This window comes from Anopheles aquasalis, chromosome 2 (assembly GCF_943734665.1).
Source record: "Anopheles aquasalis chromosome 2, idAnoAquaMG_Q_19, whole genome shotgun sequence".
Taxonomy (NCBI): Eukaryota; Metazoa; Arthropoda; class Insecta; order Diptera; family Culicidae; genus Anopheles; species Anopheles aquasalis.
The window spans coordinates 60,780,647-60,804,112 of NC_064877.1; the positions used below are offsets into that span (position 1 = coordinate 60,780,647).

General features: G+C 46.6%; 8 protein-coding genes across 10 annotated transcripts in view; 5 read left to right on the top strand and 3 right to left on the bottom strand.

Annotated features, from left to right (window-relative positions):
- LOC126569283 (protein smoothened) overlaps positions 1–2,067 on the top strand; it is a 4,498-nt gene extending 2,431 nt beyond the window's left edge. The window contains exon 4 of the mRNA XM_050226256.1: positions 1–2,067. This exon is cut by the window's left edge and continues 863 nt beyond it. Within this exon, the coding sequence (XP_050082213.1) occupies positions 1–1,856 (1,856 nt within the window). The 3' untranslated portion in view covers positions 1,857–2,067.
- A 522-nt stretch (positions 2,068–2,589) lies between these two features.
- Positions 2,590–11,286, bottom strand: LOC126569298 (androgen-induced gene 1 protein-like). 3 transcript variants are annotated; one of them, XM_050226280.1, is made up of 5 exons: positions 11,229–11,286; positions 10,128–10,539; positions 4,562–4,782; positions 4,152–4,486; positions 2,592–3,617 (listed from the first exon to the last, which is right to left on the bottom strand). In XM_050226280.1, exons 2-5 carry the CDS (start codon positions 10,317–10,319, stop codon positions 3,562–3,564), a joined length of 804 nt encoding a protein of 267 aa, XP_050082237.1. In that variant the 5' UTR covers positions 10,320–10,539; positions 11,229–11,286; the 3' UTR covers positions 2,592–3,561. The 3 variants fall into 3 exon arrangements, 2 of the variants coding, with proteins under 2 accessions (XP_050082236.1, XP_050082237.1); XR_007607793.1 differs by lacking the exons at positions 10,128–10,539; positions 11,229–11,286 and adding an exon at positions 4,881–5,364 and having other exon boundaries at positions 2,590–3,617; positions 3,722–4,486; XM_050226279.1 differs by lacking the exons at positions 10,128–10,539; positions 11,229–11,286 and adding an exon at positions 4,881–5,369 and having other exon boundaries at positions 2,591–3,617.
- LOC126569294 (uncharacterized) lies at positions 5,490–14,269 on the top strand. The gene is made up of 3 exons (XM_050226275.1): positions 5,490–5,631; positions 13,320–13,537; positions 13,610–14,269. The coding sequence occupies exons 2-3, from the start codon at positions 13,328–13,330 to the stop codon at positions 14,255–14,257; spliced, it is 858 nt and encodes a 285-aa protein (XP_050082232.1). The 5' UTR covers positions 5,490–5,631; positions 13,320–13,327; the 3' UTR covers positions 14,258–14,269.
- A 2,158-nt stretch (positions 14,270–16,427) lies between these two features.
- Positions 16,428–17,718, top strand: LOC126569297 (uncharacterized). The gene is made up of 2 exons (XM_050226278.1): positions 16,428–16,637; positions 16,697–17,718. Exons 1-2 carry the CDS (start codon positions 16,428–16,430, stop codon positions 17,342–17,344), a joined length of 858 nt encoding a protein of 285 aa, XP_050082235.1. The 3' UTR covers positions 17,345–17,718.
- A 1,048-nt stretch (positions 17,719–18,766) lies between these two features.
- On the top strand, positions 18,767–19,356 carry LOC126569299 (uncharacterized). Its single transcript, XM_050226281.1, has 2 exons — positions 18,767–18,977; positions 19,050–19,356. Exons 1-2 carry the CDS (start codon positions 18,865–18,867, stop codon positions 19,276–19,278), a joined length of 342 nt encoding a protein of 113 aa, XP_050082238.1. The 5' UTR covers positions 18,767–18,864; the 3' UTR covers positions 19,279–19,356.
- Positions 19,357–19,946: 590 nt separating this feature from the next.
- On the top strand, positions 19,947–21,208 carry LOC126569296 (uncharacterized). Its single transcript, XM_050226277.1, has 3 exons — positions 19,947–20,285; positions 20,352–20,752; positions 20,832–21,208. Exons 1-3 carry the CDS (start codon positions 20,073–20,075, stop codon positions 21,055–21,057), a joined length of 840 nt encoding a protein of 279 aa, XP_050082234.1. The 5' UTR covers positions 19,947–20,072; the 3' UTR covers positions 21,058–21,208.
- Positions 21,143–22,678, bottom strand: LOC126569291 (uncharacterized). The gene is made up of 2 exons (XM_050226271.1): positions 21,990–22,678; positions 21,143–21,918 (listed from the first exon to the last, which is right to left on the bottom strand). The coding sequence occupies exons 1-2, from the start codon at positions 22,197–22,199 to the stop codon at positions 21,265–21,267; spliced, it is 864 nt and encodes a 287-aa protein (XP_050082228.1). The 5' UTR covers positions 22,200–22,678; the 3' UTR covers positions 21,143–21,264.
- LOC126569295 (uncharacterized) lies at positions 22,472–23,452 on the bottom strand. The gene is made up of 2 exons (XM_050226276.1): positions 23,204–23,452; positions 22,472–23,119 (listed from the first exon to the last, which is right to left on the bottom strand). The coding sequence occupies exons 1-2, from the start codon at positions 23,408–23,410 to the stop codon at positions 22,472–22,474; spliced, it is 855 nt and encodes a 284-aa protein (XP_050082233.1). The 5' UTR covers positions 23,411–23,452.
- Between the last annotated feature and the right edge of the window lie 14 nt (positions 23,453–23,466).

The following is a 23,466-nucleotide window of genomic DNA, read 5'->3' on the forward strand; positions in this document are numbered from 1 at the left end:
TGATTGCGCAGGCGTTCGCGAAGCGCAAGGAGTTCCAGAACCAGGGCCGCCTATCGATCTCGTTCCACAATTCGCACACCGATCCGGTGGGGCTGAAGTTTGACATCAACTCCGCGATCGGTAGTCACGATTTTAGCTCTACCTGGGCCAACAACTTGCCACGATTCGTGAACCGGCGGTGCGCGTTGACGGGTGCGGCCACTAGTTCCGCCAGCCATGATCCGCGCAAGAACTCCGTGGATTCCGAGATCAGTTTCAGCGTGCGGCACGTGTCGGTGGAATCGCGGCGCAATTCCATCGATTCGCAGGTTTCCGTCAAGATTGCCGAGGTGAAAACAAAGGTGGCCAGTCGCAGTAGCCGTGGGACGGTTAGTGGTGCAGGAGCTACTGGAAAGCACCATCACCATCACCACCACAAGGCCACCCGTTCCAGTCGACGGCGTGATTTCGGAAGTGCCGGCGGTGGTGGTGGTGGCGGTGTTGGCGGCCGCCGGTACAGTCGGAAGGAGAGCAGTACCTCGGTAGAATCTCAGATCATCACAGCGGCCCTGCACCAGCAGAAGCTGGCCGGCAGTAGCCACCGAGGAAGGCATTCGGGAATGGGTGGTGGCGGTGCTGGAAATATGCAACGGCGAACGGGGATCGGTGCGCTGGATGCCGAGCAGATCAACGATCTGATTGCGAACGGAAAGTTGTTGCTTCCATTTTTAGCACAGCAAGGTTTGACCACGTCGGAGGATGATAATGTATCGGTTGGTTCATTCAAACTCCACGACTCCCGGTTCGACATCATTCTGAAGCAGATTGAAAGCGGTGCCCATTCGCACGCGGATGCCAGTTTGACTGGCGTACGGAACGATGATGTGGCCAGTGGAGTACCAGGCACTGTCGGTGGTGGCGGATGTCGTATCGAGGAGTACCGGAGTACCGATGATGATGACGATTCCGAAGAGGACGACGACGATGTGGACGATCTGACCGCGGAACGGAAGGCAATGTTAAACACGGGAAGAACAATGGCCGGAATGCGACCAATAACGGGCGCAGGAGAAACGACCACTGCACAACACAACAGGACGGCATCGGTGGACGCAGCATGTGGCGATAGTACCGGTACCGGGGCCAGTACACTACTACGCAGCAGTAAAGATGGCCCCACAACGATGGGCCGCACGAGCAAAAGCACCCTCACCAAAGCTAGCAGTGGCCGCAGTCGAAAGGGTGGAGGCACCGGAACCGGAAGCACGCGCCATGGAACGCTGCGCAAGTCACAGCTTCACCATCATCACAACCCTCACCATCCGGTTCGGAGTACATCGATGCGCAAGGAGCGCGAAAAGAAGGAGAAAGCGCGCGCTGCAGCAGCTCGTGCCAGTGTCGTGGAACGCGATAAAGAGCTGGAGCTGCTAGAACGAACAACCGGGCCAGATCGGACGACGGGGACGGGCGCATCGACTGCGAATGATCCGCTGTACGATTTTAACGATTCCTCCTTCACCTCGTACTGCTCCGAGCTCTCGCCACTGAATGTGAACAGTTCGTATTCGGGCGTTTCGATCGCGAAGACGAATTCTCGCAACTCGAAGCGCAGCTGTGACGTTGGCATCCAGACGAACGCCCACGAGATTGCCACCCAGACGATGTCATCGTTCGAGTTTAGCGAGAAAGCGCTCAAGAACGAGGAGAACGAAGATATCTACACGGAGAACCATCAGCTGCTTCCGAAACTGTTGCAACCAGCGATTACGATGCCGGCTACCACCGTCAACACCGTCAGTCGAAAGCACCGTGATGTTTGCGAAACGGGCATGAGCGATGCCGAGAAGCTGAAAATGCTCCTTCTACCCTCGAAATAGTTGTAGGACCAAGCCATTTTACAGTGTGATCAGCGATCATGATCAGTAAGCAACTAGACACTAAGCATGAGCAGTAATCTCCCATGTGCCTTTACGGAAAGGATTCAGGACGCATTTAAGATATCATTACGTATTAGATGTTAGTACGTCTAGCGCCTCTTTATATTTCATGGCGGATAGTATAGAGATCGCGGTGTAGCCAGTGAACGTTTACTCAATTGTACTCCATTCGATATCGTGTCGGTAGCCGTACGGTATCATCTCACTCCGCTTGGACAAAACATACTCATAATAGAAGACTGATGAAACAGGGGCAGCAACACTCAAACGAAGCAGCTATTCCTGCAAACCACAGTTAATTACCTTCTCAGTGTCATTAATCGAACAAACTAGCGAGTGCTTCCATAGTTAGTGGGGAGCAAGGTTCACGAACAACGACTTATACAACTCGTACAGTCCAAATTTAAGATATACACCCGTCCCATTCTTCTCTTTGGGTGTACTCGTATTTTACTTCCTGTTTTTCGGGAATTCTTTTTTAAACTTAAACCATTGTAAGTGTTCCTGCTCTACGCCAAAATGAAGAGAGCAGGACGAACAAACAAATGAGAGGGCAACCATGTTTTCGGGGCATTCCCATGGCCTAGGACTAAAAATGTAAATGTAAAACTATAGAAGATGGTTTCTTTCGTGAACTCACAATTCAATAAACAAAACAAGAGAAACATTAGTACGGGTTTCGTGGTTTGGTCGGAATCTAATATTTATATCATTTCGCTATCTACGGATCGTGTATGTGGCGACAAAGTTTACAGCTAGAATATTACACTCACATAACGTAGTACATCTAGATACAATGATTACAATGTAATGTATGCGGTAGAGCAATCGGAACCAAAAAAAACCCTTTTTTCTATCTTGTGAAATGTTTTCTCCTTTCACCTTTTAGAGCACCAGGCTTTATGCTAATTTGAGACAGTCCATCCTATAGCGATCCTTTCGAGATACCGTGTCCCCCTCCTCTAAATAATTAGCTAAATGAAAACAAAAGCAGTACCTTCACCGTATAAAGTTGTTTGAAATTGAATGGACCGTTTCCCCCTTTCAGTAGCTGGTGCTGGACCAACCGTAGATGCGTGCCAGCAGATTGGAATAAATAGTGCGTTTTAGCTTAAAGGTTTCCGGAGCTAGCCCGGTGGTACCTTCTGGCAACTGTGCTGCGAGACGCTCAAAACAGACGAAGAATATAAATGCACACCTAAATGACGATGATTAAAAATTGTATTATCCCCAAGCTACGTAGCTTCCCTCGGCATTGGATTTGAGTATCCACATCGAACGTTAATCGTGAATGTAAAGAAGCATCAGTGCACAATGTACGCCATTAATTGTTCATAATTGATTTTGTTATCATTTCCCTAAATGCCTTTAAGTGGTCTACACTGTGCTTTGGTCGACTTTAAAACAATAAATATTGATCCTGCCTGGCCATCACGTCATCATACAAAGAGCCTAATATCTGCCTGCAGCGTCCAGTCGAATATCATCGTTTTGTTGGGAGAGCCTCTCTGTGGTTCTCTGTGCTCCACTGTGAGCCACGGTCTGTATGCTAGTTTGCCGTTTGGGAACTACCTTCCTATTTGTTTCCCTTCTCCTAAGGGTGTTGCAGAGAAACGGAAAAACGTAAGGGCTAAGCACGCAGACACTACACAATGTCCATGAATGCTTGCTGTTCGGTTGGGTTTTCACATGGCGTGGATACTGGTGGACGTGGAATCGTGGCGTACAAAGAAAGAGATAAGAATGAAACTGAGTTTAAAGCTAAAAAAAACCAATCGCCACAAATCGTCTGCAAACATTCATACCCATGCATATTTTCAATATCATGACTACACTACAAACAACACGCACAGGATGATAGCGATGCACTCTGCGCATCCACTCTTAAGTAGTAGTCCTCTTGTGGGATGCACGGCATTAGGCTAAAGTCGGAGTTTAATTTAAAACCAGGATGAGGTAAATGAAGGTTAGATGCTCTCTAGTAGATGAGCAGGGATGAGCATTTTGACCCAACGGACACACAGAACGCGCACACAGCAAACACACAGCACACTCGCCCTCGTTGCCTGTCGCGATTGGCGACGAGACGATGAAAAAGCCGCCAGCTGGGATTTGATTAGGATTCCTTCCTTCGGAATCATATTCATGCATCTTATCCAGCCAAACTTCCCGCTCCTATCACGCACAAAACAAAAGCCCTTCGCTGGTAGGGGGCTTCTTATTTGGACTTCTTACTCGCACCACCCGCCGAGGTCGCGCTCTTGAGCTGCTTCAGTTCCTTCGTCCAGATGAGATTGTTGAAGAATTCACCGAGCAAATACAGCCCAACGCAGAAGGCCAGCGAAACGGCGAAGAAGGCGATACGCTGCGGCATGTTCAGTACCTCCAGCACCGGGTACACCCAGATGCCACCGTAGTGATGAATAACGTGCAGCCAGCCCAGATAGGCCGACATGAAGATACCGAGCCCGGTGAGACCGGCACGACGCGACGGATACTGCCGGAAGCTGGTACAAATCTCCAGCACCATGAAGATCACGATGTTGGTGTGCATGACATGGTTCAACCAGCTGAAAAAACGAGAGAGTCAGAGGGCGTTAAAGGATCCGGATTCGTTGGTGAACCGCATACCGCACCACCCTTACCCGGGAAAGACGGCGTCCAGAGCTTTCGGGAAGACAAGCTCCCGGTCGATGGCCATCAACGTCCAGAAGGTGACGCCAACGTTCAACGCTACCGGGAAGGCGAACGCGGCTAGCGTGTAATCTTTCACCTTGCGTATCAGTGGCATCCGCTTCGGGGCCACCTCGTTCGTACCGATGAAATCGTTCAGCAGGCAAATCGTAAAGTAGACCGCTTGCAGTATCTGCAAAGAGAAGAGATGGAAAGAAAAACCAGGTGTTAAACTGAGGCCATCACCGGAAATGAGCGCTTGCGGTGCCACCGGAATCATGCACCACCTACCGCATCCCACACGGTAAGAAACTTAAGCTTTCCACCAAAGTCCGCGCCGGGGCCACGTTTCAGCTCCGGAGGAAAGTGCACGTATCGAAAATCGTAGTAAACGCTGTAGGTAAACTGTATGGCGGCGATGAAGTGCATCAGGGTCCGCAGTGCCCCGTACGCACCGCGCTGATAACCATCGTTGCTCTTGGCCACTTTTCCCATATTGCCCCCGTTTGCTGTGGATTGTCGTAAATCCTGCTGGAACCGTTCAAGTTCTTCCGGGTTGCCTAGACACCACTTAATCACAAGAGCTGCGGCTGCCGTTTGAGGCTGGCCCCGCTGGAACCTGCTGCGTTTGCTGCGGCGATAACACGGCACGGGAGCACGGTGCGATGACCGAGCAGTTCTTCCACTTGCGCGAATGAACCTGATTTGGCGGACCAATAACTGTTATCTCGCGGCACTGGAGGGGATGCAGTGGAGGCAGAATCTCGCGTGGACTTTGTCCCGGAGGTCGCCAAGTTCTTTTAGCCAGCACACTACGGATCTGCTGGAAGTTTGTTGACACTTTTCCCTCTATTTTGACAGCTGGGTTGTGGGCGCCAGAAGGGGTGGAAAGTGGGGGAGGAATTGGAGTCTGCGCAGTGATTAGTGATTTTCGTCGTCGGTTTTAACGTGATAACAAATGAGGATTACCGGTATCCGGTAATCCGCCTATTCGATTAGTGAGTGGACAACCGAATCTCCTCGACTCCTGGGAGGGCGAAAGGTATGTTCGAGTAAAACCTCTTCGATTACGCCTTCACTATCTCGTGCGCGAAATGGAGTGCATCCCGTGATGCAAATGCACTTATCAAAGTTCACTGAACTCTCTCTCTCTCTTTTTCTTGCCTCCGGTTCCTTGAGATTTCTTTGTCCTCGATCAGGAAGTACAACATAGGAATGGTTACTGCTATCCTGGCGTACAAAGTCCATCGAGTGGATGATGCGAATCTAGTGTTTCGCATGAGTGGTCTTGGATGATTATTTTTAGCAGATTGCGTGTCCCCTTTCCTTTCCTCCATCATTGCGCTTCGTTCCGCATTGATTTTGTTTAAAATGCGACACGACAATCATGACGAAGGCCACTCCGGCAAAGGATTATTCAGAAATGTCGTATGTATTTTCTGGCACACTTATCATACACTCAAGGCACCAGGGAAAATGATAGGTTTTCCCATAGCCTCCTACATGAGATTCAAAAACCATCACTCCCCCCGCCTTTGCATACCGCCTACTCTGTTTACTTTGGTGTTCGATTTCAGCAGGTTCGAACGAACGGAACACCATCATCTCTTTTACGGCAAGATGCTCCTCGACGGCTCCTTCTCGCTGGCGAAAGTGGAAAATGTTGCCTCCTGCTACCCCACGCTTGCCAGCGATCTACGCGCCATCGAACATTTTATTGGAGTCCATAAACCAACAACCCACGTTCTCCACTTTCGCGCTGGCCGAGGATCGCGAATCGCCTCACCAGCAGCCGTCCATCCTCCAGCAGATTCCACCCCCCGACAGCTGGAGTATTGGTAGCAAGCATATGGTTACTATCACGCGCCTGACCCGCGGGAGAACAGGTTGTTTTTGCTACCATTAGCAGCCCGGACCACCCAGGGTCCGGGTGGTTCCACATCCCACCATGTCTTTGCCGATTTTCCCGAGATCTCATTCTGGAAAGTGGATACGGAGATGATATTTGAGATGACAGTTTATGTAAACGTTTAATTGATGGTCACTTGCCTGCGAGTGAGCTGTTGGCAATGGTTTCGCTACGTGTACTGCTGTGCATTGTCAGCAAACATGACCGGATGTTTAGCGGCGTACCAAAATAATAATACGACCAGCGGTGTGAGATGGATCAAGGTTGATCATGCTCATTAATCGTTGTACATTAGATGATCGACTTAGACAAATCCGGGCGCAGATGCACTTCCCCGAGACAAAGTGCACTCCTTAACCCACAAAAACAGTATCTGCATTGTGCTAAACTGAAGAATATGTGCAGTAAAATATGTTATTTGGCTTCAATATTAGATCATAAAGCATATTTAGAATAATGATTTCTAATAATACACCCTTTTTTTATAAATTCTATAACATATTTCATAGATTTGATGATCGATTAATGATTGTTTCTTTTAAAAATCGAATCAAATTCGTAAAACTCACACAGTAGAAAAGTTTGAGCTTCTTGTGAACTATCTGTGAATCTTGTAACTGTGTATTTTCGGGTTTTAGTCAAAGTGGAGGATGTCTACTATACGCATAACAATGTCGAATTCCAGAACATCTATGTCGGCCTCCAGCAATGACGTCATGATAAACTTCCCGGTAATGATGGTCGTTGATGTCCACCCTGAAAGTTGGACTACTGCATGCTCTCCATCGCTGTAGCTTTCTTCGGTTCCAAAACAGCACGAGAGAACATTAATTGAATTGCTAGCGCTCCATAGCAGTGGCCCGTGCTGTGGCCGTGATGACACCCAGCTGATGAACCAATTAACTCACCAACGGTGAGTGTGACAAAGCTGAGGGGACGACGACCGTTTACCATGCCCCGCCATCGGCTGCATTCCGTACGGTTCCCATGAACGAAACTTTCGACGCAGAAGCCGTCAAAGTTGCGACCATGGCGCGTATGGCTTTACGTAACTTTGGCCACGAAGCGACCCATTTGGTGCCAAGCCGGTTGGACAAGTCCGATTGTACGATTTCTTACGTTGGCCTTATGATACAAGTACTCGAACAAAGCATCTGTCCCAGCAAATGTGTATCGATTTTACTTGGGTGAAGCCGGCCTCTAGCCCACGGCCGTTCCTTCTTGTTCCATTGTTTGAATGCACGCGACAGTTGGGCTGGAGGGGATGTTAGCGGTCGACCTTTAGCGATGGCCTCGAGCATGCAGTCATCGTAATTTGGTCCAAAGGTTGGATTGGTTTAATTCGGGAGAATGATTGCTGCCGCCATCAACATGGACCGGCTCAGCAATAAAATCGAAGTCAATACAAGGCATATCACTTAACCGTTCTCTGTAAGAGCAATAGTTAGTTTATCATCCAGCCTCGGAGTCTTCGCTTATCAAACTGTTTAATACAAATAGGACGTGCAGTGATTCAGAGAAAATTCAGCTTTCATTGATTGTTCAACTTGTTGAAGTGAAGTTTTTTGCCTTTAAATGTTGGAGTACGATTAGAAATCGATAGACTACGGTTGTAAGTATGCGTAAGTAGCAATGTAATGTAATGCAATCTTTATAACGATCATCAAAAAGCCATATTAAAGTAAGCTACATCATAAGGCGCTACCTTCGAAACAATTTTGTTTACCACATTAATGATATCTTTGCAGTAAATTTACACATAATCGTTTATAACTGTGTGGAAACATGGGCGAATGATAAAATATTACACAGCAGTTGTCGACATCAACATAATGAAGTCATTCCCTGCGACAGGAGTGGCATTGAAACATATGTAGCGTAATTTAGCTTAGTAATGGCATGTTCCACACGCAACAAGAATGAGCTTGAGCCTGAAACTGGAGACGAGAAGTGCAAATAAACACATACAATGTGCGCATCTCAGCAGTAACAGAAACGTGTCGCCATCAGTGGGGACAATGCTGAGTGCGTCAAAATTATATCCATCAACCCATCTCTTATCTGGAGTGATAAAACACTTTTGTAGATATTTATCCTGATGGGTGTGGTGTGTGTTGAATATAAAATATATCGCAATAGCAGATTTATCTTCAAACTGGATATTTTTATTCTTGACGAATTCTATTAACAGCCAATCAAATGCAAAAAAATAGAATATTGCTTTTGTAGAAATGATAAATGTTGTAAACTGTACAGGCAATGCAAAAAGATAACCATTATTATTGTATTTTATGTGTTTTATAAAAGCATATATAGTTTACTTGTTTTTATGATTTTTAACTGTCTAGAACAGTGATACCCTCGGTTAAAATTTAAAATGGCCTAATGATATAACATAATGATATAAATCTGAACCATTTATGCGTTTTTCTTCCCGCAAAACGCCAAAAAATTCACCAGCTACCTGGCGGCTCCATTGTGCGTCGCAAATCCGGGGAACACTTTTCCAGCACTTCTGGTCCTTTTTGTACCAGTACCTGCGCCAAGAGGATAGCTGCAGCGCGATAAAAACAATCCGCTTTTCAGGTTTCACACCGTTTTATACCCTCCGCCTCTCCTTCCTTCCCCATTCTCCTCCCGTTGCTGATCGTTGTTTATGTTAACTTTTATTTTTAACAAATTACGCACATTTTATCATTTTATTTCCTTAACCTCTGCCTCCATCTACACCACCGAGCAGTACGTCTCGTGATGGAGAGACGGCGGTGTGCCATATGAGCGAATGCGCAACAGTACCCCTCGCCAAGCGGTAAGGTAGGTGCACGCGGAAAAATTGCAATGAAAACAAACTCTGGAAATTACCATCGCTTGCGTATAGGGGTAGCGGCACGGTAGCGCAAGCATTCCGGTGGCATAGTGTTTGGGGTTTTGGGGTTTTTATCTCATCCGCTTCCCGCTCTGGAAGCCAAACCATAAATCTTTGCCGCTTTATTGATCCGGTCCGGCACAATAACGAAACGAGTCCGAGAGCAAGGGAGTTGGTGGTTTCACCACACATATCATTTGGTCACTATCATATCATACCGGCTATGGTAAAACATTTGAACCTTCGCTAAAAAAATACCAACATAAAAAAAAACAATCTGTTACTGAACATGTTTGCAAGAGCGATCGTTTGCCATGGAATACCAGCAGAGTTTTACATAAACGAGCATGTTCCTGACCTCTGGGTACACAAAAAACCAACACATTCAATTTGAAACAGTATCACCGTTGGAGTCGCTGCTAGATGGAGCACCCGGTCATACGTGCTTGAGTTATGATGATTGCCGGTTTCCATGGGCTGGCAAATGTTTCTAACGCCGGCGCCAAATTTGCAGACTAATCGCGGGGTGCGTATCTGCGAGATGTGAAAATTTGTTTTATTTGAGCTGGCCTTGGAAAATGTATATTTTTACGCCAGTCGAACCGGGGGAAAGTATTATTGATTAAACATTGTAAATCCAGCTGCTCCTTAATGAGATGCCAATCACAAACCCAAAAAAACCCCAGCCAAAGGCACCTTTCGCCCCAAGCGAAGCGGTTCGTTTAAAGCACTCGAGGTGCGCGTTCGAGAATCGGATACTAACCAAACACCAGTAAGTGAGAAACTTCGAGCGGCCACCGTACTCCGTCGTCGTCATCATCTTCGGTACGGCCAGATCGTCCGGGATGTGAATGAAGAAGCGATCGAAGTAGATCGCGTAGCAGTACTGCCCGAACGCTATCAGGTGCCAGGTGATGACAAACGCCGGCAGCTTGTACAGCTGAACACTCGACATGATGATGGCGTTGGATGTTTTTTTTTTCGCACACACTACACAAACAAAAAGGGAAAGGACACTCCGGATACACGATGGAAGGACCCTTTTGCAGACTGCAGCACCAGCACCCCGAAGAATTGCCCTCGAAGATGCGTGTCTTTGTTCTAAACCCTGGAACAGCTAGATACACTACTGGAACAGCTTTAAAAAAAATCACATAAAGGCACTCTTGGATCCGCTATGAGATAAACGTGCAAACAGAACAAAAAGGACGATTTGAAGGAACAGGTCAATCTTCTTGTCAATGTTCCACCTCACTCGCTTCCTTTTTACAGCAATTTTCCGGACAAGATTGCATCCAGAGCGAACGCGGCGGAAGTGAACTAATAGGGGATCGTGACAGAGTAAACAATGTCGGTTCACTGCAACACTCGGGTGGCGGTTACCGCAGTGGCCTAGCTGCTGCTGCTGCCGTTGCCGATGAATGGGAAGGAATCGTCTGCGCGGAAGCACAAGTGCTCCTCCATTCAAAGACACGTACCACCTCGCACACACATACAAACACACACCATCTCACAAAGAGTGCACACTAGTCACTCGGAGAAGCGAGTTTACTTCCTGGACTGGAGCAACTACATTGCTGCACCACGAAACTTGTAGTGCTTGTAGGGCGGGTTTCGAGTTTCTGGAAGGTCGACCCGTGAAGGACAACCGAAATCGACCGACCGGTCTAGCAAACAATCGCTGCAACGCGGCTTACGGCCACGGTAATCGTGTCCGGGAGTATCTGCATGTATGTATGGGTGTATGTGTAAGTGTGTTCCTCAGTTTAATTGCTCCCAGCAGGATAATCGCACTCTTCAGCACGGTGAAAAGCACGATGGTTCCCGTTGGGTGGCACTTCTTTCGTATTAGAGAATAGATGACCGTTCCGTGATGAGTCCTGACAACGTGTCCTGGTTCGTCGATTAGCACAAACTACCTCACGACGGACACTTCACGAACGAACGAAGCAACCGACCGGCGATACGCGAGTGAGAGCTCGCGCGAGCGTTTGGCGGGCGTGCGCCAGTAGTGTCGCATGGCGAGCATGCCATAGCGCCCGAGAAGATGCACCACACTTCCGAGCGTGAGAGAGCGGGCCCACTTTGATAAAATATTTATAGAACATCTTCAACGCCACGAGCGACCGAAATGAGAGTGTTGGTGGGAGTTGGTGAGAGGAAATGATAATTTGCATTTCTCTCGCTCTCCACAAGCAGGGGTCGGCCTGCTGGGTTCGGGGCTTAATGGGGCGAAAGTGTGATAATATTGCACACGGCATTGTAGGGACACACTGGGAACACAGGTTTTACAGTTGATGCCACACATTTAGCAAGGCACAATTTTTCATGTTCTGAGGTTGGTTTTTGGAATTATCTGAGAGGATCCTTGTAGTTGATGGATCAATGAAGATGAAAAGACCCTTATCAGGTGTTGTGCAGAGACAGAGAGACGGATGGCTCAGCATGGGACAGGCAAACGACGACCCAGCTCGTAAGATGGTGATGGATAAAAATTAAGATCGCCATTGATACGCGGGATATGAATATTTTTTTAAACACTGTTGATATTGTTTCAATATTGGTTGAAGTTTTAATTTTGTAGGTTTAATTGTATCATAAAATATTCATGTTACCTTTTCTTCGGTCACATTATTATTCGAGAAGAATCGTCTGATTGTTGCTAAGGGGGAACTGAGGAAATTTCCGGACAAACAGATGCCGTTTTATATCTTATTGTGACTCACCAGATTCCAGTACGTGAGAAAGATAACTCGGCCTTTTAGAGGCAGCCAAAACATTTCAGTCGTTGATAGCAGCTTAAAAGATGCTTTCAGTTCCGGTAGATACTTGTCGGATACTGTCACGTCGTAGTACATCGCGAATACGTTCGTCACCACTACTGCACCGTACATTACTTTAAGTAGAACAGACCGTTTGGGGTTCATGTTTGATTTTGAACTCTGACACCACGATGTTTTGAGGATTGGATAACTTCTTTATTCAGCACAAAGCGACGTTTCGCTGTAAAATAGACTTTAAGGTGTCTAACAAATGGAAACACAGACTGACCGATCAGCAGGCAGATGATAGTGAGCTCTAAGCGGCCACTTCAGTCGCACGATGATGCGTGTGGGGTACTGAATTTGCGAGATGGTAATGATGGCCCGTCTAGGCTATCGTAATTTGCTCAAATCATCGCTAGGCTTCACCTTGCACGTAACATCGCTCTGCCATAACCTGTCGTTCTAAGTTTACTTATGCACAAACCAAGCCGACCTTACATATAGTGCCACTACGTTAACCTTGCCGTGTTGGTTTTTTTTTCGGTTAATATGAAATGACTCCTTGATATGGATGAATTCTTTGTGGGTTTAATGGAGCTTGGTTGCGTTTACGTTAATAGCTCGTGAGTTTTGATGCTTGACGTGACCTTCTAAATCCGGCTTCACAAACAAACACGAAGCTGATGTAGTCTGACCAAAAGGCATCAGTAGTTTGTACTCCATATGTGAATTCGTTCACATATGATAGTACCTAAAGGATAGTACCTATATCAATTCGCTTTGATATCACGCTTGATAATTTCGTTTTCCTGTCCCAGTACGATCGCTACCAGCTGTTCTGATTGGAACTGGATCCCATGGATTTAATTTTTAATGTATGGCATGACAACCAATGGAAGAATGCTTAGATTTATGGTTGTTAAAACACCAATAAGTGCTCGCATTTTGGCTGTAATTGAATTCAATAAGACTGTAGTAAAGCTTACATAAAAGTTGGATTTGGCAAAACACGAATGCATGATTTTAATAGCAAATAGGTCAACCCTAAAACGTTGGAGCAATTGATGTGTTACATTTTGTCCATGTCGTACAGTGAATATGTCTCGCCGTGCATCACTATCTGAGAAGATAAGCTTGCCAGCATGCATCAGCTGGCATCGTTACTCCACTTATCATTCATTCACTTTCAGACTGAGCCATGGACACAACCGATCGGTTAACCATCGTTCCGGCCAATGACTGGGCCCAGTTAAGAGACCTTTACCTCATGAACTGGCCGGAGCACCACGTTGCGTATACCACGATCGACAACTATGTGCGCTGGTATGCAAAGGATCCTGCTATTAAGAATCTCACCATTTACTGTCTGAACGGAAGCTGGCGAGAGGATGGCACCTACCTGGTGGTGGTGAGTAAATGATCATTCGGTGCAATGCCCTTTGATATCTCTGTTGACAATGCCGTTTTCTTGTACCCGTAGGATCGCTATCAGCTGTTCGCATACTCACTGGATCCTACAAATCGTATTCTAGCGAGGGCACTCCCTTTGCTGGACTGGAGTGGTGGGTTGAAAGTGAGCTCACTTTTGGCACGTCATCGACAACCAGTCATTGATGTGATCACCGCCAAGGGTTTGGCTATGGAGTACGACAGTGAGACGTATCTGTACTTTATGTCCAAAGAACAATGCAATGCCTTGCCGCTGCATGTACCGGATGGGTTCATCTTGAAGGATTTAAGCGGCGATGACGCTGCAATAGCGAATGAGCACTGGCCAAACCGGCACACCGGTTCGCTGTTCTTTCTGCAACGGCTTGCGGCTTGGAATCCGTGCGTGGGGCTATATGAGCAATCTACGGGGAAGATGGTGGCCTGGTGTTTTCGCTTGCAGGCTGGTGCACTCGGAGCATTGCAGGTTGATCCAGATTACCTGAGGCGAGGATTTGGAACCGTTGTGACGATAGCGATAGCGAAAAAGGTTGCAGCCCTAGGCCATGATTGTTATGCACTGGTTAATGGAACGAATATTCCGTCGAGACGTATGTTTCAAGGTCTTGGGTTTGAGCACACGGATGAAGCATACTGGGTTAGGACAGTACCTACTGTAGCGAACGAATGGGAGGACTGATAACGGAGTTATTTTACCCCAATCATCTCGAATTTCTATTATGTTACAACTACAGCCTGAGGCTTTATAAATTGAATAAAAATAAATATTGTTGTTTACAGTTTTAAGGGTTTCTCTGTTTAAAAGCGGTTAAGATCACTAACACCTCTTATTACATTATCAGCAACTGCTGACGCAAACATTGTAGTTAGTTATCTCTCGTTACAGCGTCTCGACTCGTGGTCTGGACTAGTTGCTGATAGAGTATGGCTGGAAACGATCGTTTTGTGGAAATAAGTGACGAGCACTGGGTAGAACTGAGAGATATTTTCAGATGTAATTGGCCGAAACACGAGTTCGCATATTATTTGTTAGTCAACTACATTCGATGGATATCTATTGATCCCGCACTAAAAGAGGACATTCGAATTTATTCACTAAACGGATGCTGGAGAACAAATAAAACGTTCTTGTTGAGAGTACGTAGGATCAGATTGACAAAATGCGACAAATCAAGAGAATCATTTAATTTCATTCTCCTAGGATGGGTTCGAGATATACTTTAGTACAACTTCCAACGAGTCAACGCTTGGGCCACTGACTCGACTGCTCTCTTTAGTGGACTGGGAAGTACTGCCCGAAGTAAGCATGGATTTCCAAGAGAGACATCAACCAGTGATTGAGCATATCATCAATGATCGGAAACTGGCCATTTCGAGCAGCAATGTAGCAAACTATTACTTCCTGGCAAAGGAACAAGCACAGCAAATACGTTCTCCTACATTACCTAAAGGCTTTGTGTTTGGAAGACTCGACGTAAACCATCTGGATTACATCTACAACCAGTGGCCTCTGAAAGATCACATAAGCTATGAGGCTGGCCATGGTTTACTGGCCCGATTGATACGATTGAACGAGAGTGTTGGGCTGTTCGATTCCCATGGCCATCTTGTATCATGGTGTTTAAGGTACAAATCCAGCAATCGATAGGTTTTTATGGCAGGAAAAACTTACTTTTACCGCTTTTCGCAGTGATCAAACCGGCGCTCATTCGGACCTTCAAACGGCGGCCACCCACTACAGTTGCGGCTTTGGTCGAATGGTAGTGATAGAGTTGGCCAAACGTTTGGCACACCTGGGATCGGACTCAAAAGCGTATGTCCTGAACAGTAACGTACGGTCAATAAAACTGTTTGAAAGCATTGGGTTTCAGAAGCTTGAAAATCTTCGTTGGATCGTCATCAATGGTGCTGCTAATGGAATCGCTCGTACATGTTAGAACAAGTACTGGAACAATTGCATGAGCTCATCAGCGGTATAAAGAAATAAAATCTGTTCCAGTAAATTAATCACAACCTGCTGAAATCATGGTTGCATCACTGTTGCTGAGCCGGTAGATAAGATTAGCCAATCTTCTACACACTATGTCTCTCAATGGGGCTTTCCACTTAGCTGTAGCCGATGTATTAAGATAACCACGGCTTATCTTAAATTTTCTTTTTCTTTGCCATTTAATTCTTCTATTCGAGTTTGTATTCTATTCGAGTTTTTATTTTAAAGACAAGCGATTTGAATTATACTCATTGAGGATTTTGTTGGAAAACTTTTGTTTCTGCTTACGGATAACGTCTTCCTTGTAAGAACAGCGGCAACTGTCCGGAAAGATTGAAAGTGTTACTCGCCGGGCGCGATCGCACGTACGCTGACCGCGAAGGATCTACAGCTTGTCGTCCGAGTAACGAAAAATCCTGGTCTCGGATGCTGGTCCGTTGCTATTAGTTGCGACTTGCTTTCGGAAGCCTATTGAGCTATGATTTCTTTCGGTTCGGTCTTAGTTCCGTAGTCTCCGTCGCTTTCGGGAGGCTATCGATATTTCCAAGAAATCTGACCAAGAGGCGTAATATTCTAATCAAAATGCCCTGTTTATTCATAATTCGGAGTCTGGGTATAAACAAGATCCGGCCGGTGTCCTTACAATAAGATTGGATCGTGGCGTGGCGAAATACGAATGCATGATTTTAATAGCAAATAGGTCAACCATTTCAAACATTTCCCATTGGTCAAACATTTTGACCATGTCGTACAGTGAATATGTCTCGCCGTGCATCACTCTTTGAGAAGATAAGCTTGCTAGCATGCATCAGCAGGCATCGTTACTCCACTTATCATTCATTCACCTTCAGACTGAGCCATGGACACAACAGATCGGCTAACCATCGTTCCGGCCAATGACTGGGCCCAGTTAAGATACCTTTACCTCATGAACTGGCCGGAGCACCACGTTGCGTATACCACGATCGACAACTATGTGCGATGGTATGCAAAGGACCCTGCTATTAAGAATCTCACCATTTACTGTCTGAACGGAAACTGGCGAGAGGATGGTACCTACCTGGTGGTGGTGAGTAAATGATCATTCTATACGATCCACTTTAATATCACGGTTAACAATGTTCTTAGGATCGCTATCAGCTGTTCGTATACTCACTGGATCCTACAAATGGTATTCTAGCGAGGGCACTCCCTTTGTTGGACTGGAGTGGTGGATTGAAAGTGAGCTCACTTTTGGCGCGTCATCGACACCCAGTCATTGATGTGATCACCGCCAAGGGTTTAGCTATGGAGTACGACAGTGAGACGTATCTGTACTTTATGTCCAAAGAACAATGCAATGCCTTGCCGCTGCATGTACCGGATGGGTTCATCTTGAAGGATTTAAGCGGCGATGACGCTGCGATAGCGAATGAGCACTGGCCAAACCGGCACACCGGTTCGCTGTTCTTTCTGCAACGGCTTGCGGCTTGGAATCCGTGCGTGGGGCTATATGAGCAATCTACGGGGAAGATGGTGGCCTGGTGTTTTCGCTTGCAGGCTGGTGCACTTGGAACGTTGCAGGTTGATCCAGATTACCTGAGGCGAGGATTTGGAACCGTTGTGACGGTAGCGATAGCGAAAAAAGTTGCAGCCCTAGGCCATGATTGTTATGCACTGGTTTATAGAACGAATATTCCGTCGAGACGTATGTTCGAAGGACTTGGGTTTGAGCACACGGATAAAGCATATTGGCTAAGGACAGTAGCTACTGTAGCAAACGAATGGGAGGACTGATAACGGTTTTATTTTACCCCAATCATCTCGAATTTCTACTATGTTAAAACTAAAACCTGAGCCTTGTGATGCCCAAGGTCGCCACATGGATGGACATAAATGGAATAAAAATAAATATTGTTGTCTACAGTATTAAGAGTTTCTCTGTTTAAAAGCGGTTTACATCACTAACACCTCTTATTACATTATCAGTGTCTGTAGACGCAAACATTGTATTTGGTTATCTTTGGTTGCAGTTTATTTTCTGATCTCGGCTTGTTGCTGATAAAGCATGGCTGGCGACGATCGTTTTGTGAAAATAAGTGACGAGCACTGAGTGGAACTGAGAGATATTTTCAGATGTAATTGGCCGAAACACGAGTTCGCATATTATTTGTTAGTCAACTACATTCGATGAATATCTATTGATCCCGCACTAAAGGAGGACATTCGAATTTATTCACTAAACGTATGCTGGAGAACCTTATTGGTTGTTCATGTTGAGAGTACGTACGATCAGATTATCAAAATGCGACAAATCAAGAGAATCCTTTCATTACAATTGTCCGAAGATGTGTTTGAAATATACTTTAGTGTAAGTTCCAACAAGTTCGACGTAAACCATCTAGATTACATCTACAACCAGTGGCCTCTGAAAGATCGAAGAAGAGTACTCTGTAAGAGTAGAGTTACTCTGAAGAGTGACGCATGGTCAATTAAACTGTTTGAAAGCATCGAATTTCAGAAGCTCGAAAATTTTCGTTCGATTGTCATTAATGATGCTGCGAATGGAATCGCTCGTACATGTTAGAACAGGTACCGGAACAATTGCATGAGCTCATCAGCAGTATAAACAGATAACAGCTGTTCGTAAATTAATCACATCCTGCTGAAATCATGGTTGCATCACTGCTACTGAGCCGGTAGATAAGATTAGCCAATCTTCTACCCACTATGTCTCTCAATGGGGCTTTTCACTTATGGTTTTCGCAATATTGTGCCGTTAGCTGTAGCCGGTGTATTAAGATAACCACGGCTTATCTTAAATTTTCTTTTTCTTTGCGATTTAATTCTTCTATTTGGGTTTGTATTTAAAAAAAATCAAGCGATTCATAAGTCGGTTTTTGTGTAACTTGTTACTACTAGAACGGTTTCCTCCTTGTTCGACTGTAGCATTTAGATGCGGTCGCATGTTTACTGGCTAATAAACAATGTCTGCCAAACTAGGTTCATCAACTACCACATCAATCAACTTCGCTAGTAGCATCTTCTTCTTCGCGACTCTTTATGACATGGAATGAAACAGTAAAAAATGGAAGCTTGTTGTCCCGTTTATCTTATCGTACGTTTCCGGTATTGGTTTGTTCCGATTCAGTATCGAAGGCGCCGGTGTGGCTGACGAAGGTTGATAAGATTTCGGTATAAAAGGACACGGTCGCTCCGTCAGATCGTTACCAATTAGATCTGTGCCAGTAGCATCCAGTCTCGAAGACCAGCTTGTCCTACAAAAACCCGTGCAAAACCTCGAACCCCAAGGCACAATGGCGAAGAAATTGATGGTTTGTGCTTTCGTTGCGCTGGCCCTGGTTGCCGTAATTCAGGCGAACGATCTCATCCTGGGTAACATCAACGCTGGCGACCGTATCCTCTACTCGTGAGTATTTTCGCACCGCGGCAACTGGATGGACCATTTTGAAAAACTACCATTTCCCTGCCATCCCTACAGCGCGGTTTCAGCAGCTGCCGGCCTTCCCGGTGGTATCGTTAGCCGCCAGGTAAACTACAATAGCGTCTACAACATTACCGCGATTCGGGCTTACGACCGCACGCTCAATCGCACGGGCCAAGCCCATCTTACTGGCGGCGGTTTGTACCAGCGGTTCGCCTATCTCAACCTGACAACCCGTTACATCAGCAATCCGCTAGACTTTTTGGTGGAAATTTACGGCCGATAAAGACGTGAGCGTAGGGGGTACTTCAAATAGAAAATAAAATGCATCAGCTATAGTAACTGAGAGGAACTACCTTTGAAAACTTTTATTATTCTGAAGCACGTGATTCGTTTGAATCGCGGTCGGCCTTTTGTGAGGTTGTCCTTATCACTTTAGGCGTAGAAGCGGTACGAATGATGGTAATAGTTTGTATTTACATGTTTAGACAGAGGATCGCCATTTGCGCAAAAGTAGAGCAATCACTAATCAATCGATCGATTTGCAAACATGTGCGCTAGTGATTCGTAAGCTCTTTTATACAATACAAGTATAAAAAAAATATCAAAAATCTTCGATTCAGCTGATATGCTACTGTGTCGATGTAGTTTGATCCTTCACATGATGAAATTATGAATTATTTGTAAAATGGTATGTGTTACAACGGTGTAATAATCTAATGACCTGGGGAGTTTCCCCTTTCAACACTGTTACGGACTTCACTTATCTCCTTACTACATATTTCCTCAATTTGCTGATAGCTTTTACAGAATATTTGGTTAGCGTTCTTTTGTCTTGTTTTCTTGTATGCGAAGTGGCAATCGTGCATAGTACCATAAATAGTGCGCATGGCTAGTGATAGCACTTGTTTGCATTCGCGGGGCTCGTGATAATGTCCCGGAGTTAGTTCCAACTCTGCCATTCCATTCAACAATCTAGTTTCGCGTGTGTCACATCCGCGGCGGACAGCTCATCCGTAATCCTCATCGCATCGATTGAGACAGTAAGAGGAGCGCAATTTTCAGTGAGTCAGGCCAATCATGCCGGCTGTAACCGTAACAGAGATCACAGGGGCGGACGATCTGAGAAAACTTCGAGATTTGTATCTGCGCTCGTGGCCCAAACACGCGTACACTTACAATACGTTGGACAATTTTTACCGTTGGAGTAAATTGGGTTGCATCGGAGATCAGTGTAGGGTGTACGCCGATAGTCACACGGACTGGACTCGCACCGGAACATTCGTGGTGAAGGTATGTGGCTGTGCATGATGCATGATGAGCGGTATCCTGTAACATTCATTCTTCACTCCTTCGAAGGATCACAATGAACTGTTTTTCGACACACTGGAACCATCTACAGCTAAAATGTTGTACGAGCTGTTACTGGCTGTGCTCGGTAGCTGCGGACAAAGTGTTAGCCTAGTCTATGCGCCCCAGTATCGCGAACACGTTATTGGTGTGGCGTCCAGTTTGTCGTATAGTAAAATGCACGATGAGCGATTGGTATGCTATCGGCAGATCGATGAACAATGTTTCAACGGATGCTTACCTGTTGGTTACCAGTTGGGACCGGTGCAACATACCGATTGTGAGTTCGTTAGTGACGAATGGGAACATAACGATCCCGTGTTTGCGAACCTACCGACAAGACTGATCGAACGTAACCCGTCCCTAGGGGTGTACGATGCTACCGGACAGCTGGTTGCCTGGTGTTTGATGTAAGTGTCTTCCTAGGATAGATCGACGCATGACGATATTACTTCGATTTATATTACTGTTCCGTCTCGCTTATTACAGCGACCAGACGGGATCGTTGGCTATTTTCAAAACCATGCCTGACCATCGGAGAAAAGGACTAGGACGGAAGATCATTGAACGATTCGCACGTCAACTACGTGATACCGGTAAACTGCCACAAGCATTCGTCGTGGAGGATAATGTTGCTTCGAGGACTCTGTTCGAAGGATGTGGGTTCAAGTCTGTCGACGTGTGGTACTGGTCCAAGATCGAAAAGCGGGCCTGATGCTTCGTGGCCTCTACCGGATCTTTCATCCTTATCTCTACAATGTCAATCACTTCAGCGAAAGCATAAACAAATCTAAAGCAAGCAATAAAAATTTAATTAGCCCGGCTCGTCTTTGGCTATTCCGACCAGTTTAAAATTGTGATATTCATATCCAGGGATGGTCTGCATTATTTCTTGCTCGTTACTATCCACACCGCACTGGGATTACGATTTTATTGCTTTTCGCAGCTCGGTGCCATCAAACTTGCCCTTCATGTTCTTCAACCAGCTCGCCTCCCCGACCACACTGAAGCCGAGCTTCTCAAACAGTCTCCTGGATGCCATATTTGTGTGCCTCACGCTGGCATACGTACTGTAGCCTTGTTCCGCGAGCCTTCGAGCGAACGCTTTGATCACTAGCGATCCATAGCCCTTCCGCTGGGCCACAACACCCAGCAGCCCGAGCGCACCGTTCTGAGTTCGGATACACCAGGCCAGTGGTTCCCCCGTACGCTCACAGAACAGTCCCATCGAAATGTTCCACCGAAGCAACCGCTCGATGAAATACTCCGTGCCGACGGTTTTGGTCAACCACTGGTTGTAGATGAACCGAGCATAGTGTGGCTCGATGCGATGCAGTGATAGACCCGCCGGTAACTCGTACCGAAACTCGTGCGCCACTTGGTGCGGAACGCAGTAAATCACATCCTCACTGTAGAAAGCTACGGGCAGATGGTGCAGACGGTACACGTCCAGGACGAGATCACGGTACAGGCACATATTCATCAGATAGCTATGGTGCCAATCGAGCAGCTGGAGCATCCTCCTCAGCGTTGCACCGGACGATTCCAGCGTATACATGAACACATCGGTGTGATCCTGCAACGGGGTTTGAACATGGTTTGCTCGGTTTGCTGCATCCGCAAGCGCTGAGCCTGCTGATAACTTACGATAATGATGTAGGTACCATTTTGCCACCAAGATCCGTTAAGGCTGTACACGATCAACGTCCTGGTGATGTGTGGATCGTGTTCGGTCCAGTAGATGTAGTTATGCACCGTGTGGTAGGCTATCTCGTGCCGGGGCCAATCCTGTCGGTAGAGATCCCTCAGCTGTTTCCAGGCACCTGGTGGAATCGGTACGAGGACGTCGTTCTGCATGGTTGATTTGTTTGCCAGCGACTAATCCGCATCCTAACAGCACACCGTTGCAGGCTAGAAATGATTGCCGGTAATTCAAGAGCACACAACCACCACAGTACCGCTCTGTGGCCGTCTGTGTGGTGAGCTCAACTCTCGGCGCTCTAAACAACGTTGATAAGATTAAAACCCATCGCCGCCTAGGGTGGTTTGAGGGACAGGCTGGCAGTGTCGAGGGCCGGCATGAGAACAAGAAGAGGGCACAGCTGATTGAGCTGAACCGAAACCACTAGCTAGCCGTCCCATTCGACGAGCTTTCGGTCAACGTTCCGGGTCCAGTACATGCTACCGACGTTCTCGAAGCCAAGCTTGCGGAACATATCGATGGAAGCTGTGTTTCTTTTGAGAATGAATCCGTAAGAAATGCAGCCCATCTCGGCCAGCTTTACGGCCAACGCTTTCGTCACGAGCGTACCGTAACCTTTGCGCCGGTGCTCGACCGGAACCTCTAGCGCCCCATTAGGACCAGGAGTAAGGCGGAAGCACCATGCCAACATCTCGTTCGTGCTCTCATCAAACAATCCAACACTAGCGTTCCACAGAGCTAACCGTTTCAGTAGAAACTCGGAACCCTTGGCCCGGTGTGGCCACAGTGCGTTGGCCTTGACGGCATCCTCACCGGACAACGGGCGAAGGGAAGTGCCTGCTGGAACGTCGATGGTAAACTGAAGTGCAGCTTCTTTGCGCAGATAGCGTGTTTCCGTTGGTAAGTCAAAAATTAGCTGCAGGTTGTGCTTCTGAATGATCTCCAACATTGCTGCTCGGTGTGTATCATGATACGCCGATACCTGCCACGAGTAGTCCCAGTCTACAAGATCAAGCGCGCGTCGTACCGTATCATTCGTGTCATCGAGGCTATAGAAAAACAGCAGATACCGGTCCTATTGCGAGATGGGGCGGGCACACGTTGTTATGATCACTACACTACCTCACGATCAGGGCACTAGGTATGGGGTTTTGCTTACCTCCAGCACGAATGTCCCATTCTGGCGCCATGTTCCGTTGAGCGAGTATATAGCAAAATCTTTCAGCTTCCGATCGATGCGATGCCAGTCGATGTAGTTCTGGATGAGATTGTAGGTTGGCTCGTTGTGGGGCCAGTTGTGTTGATAAAGATCCCTTAGTTCCTCCAAATCTTCGATCGGAATGGGAACCAACGTGTCAGTCGTCATCGTGGAGATGGCAAAACTGTGCTGTAGCGAAGCGTCGACCGATTCAGCTGATGGTA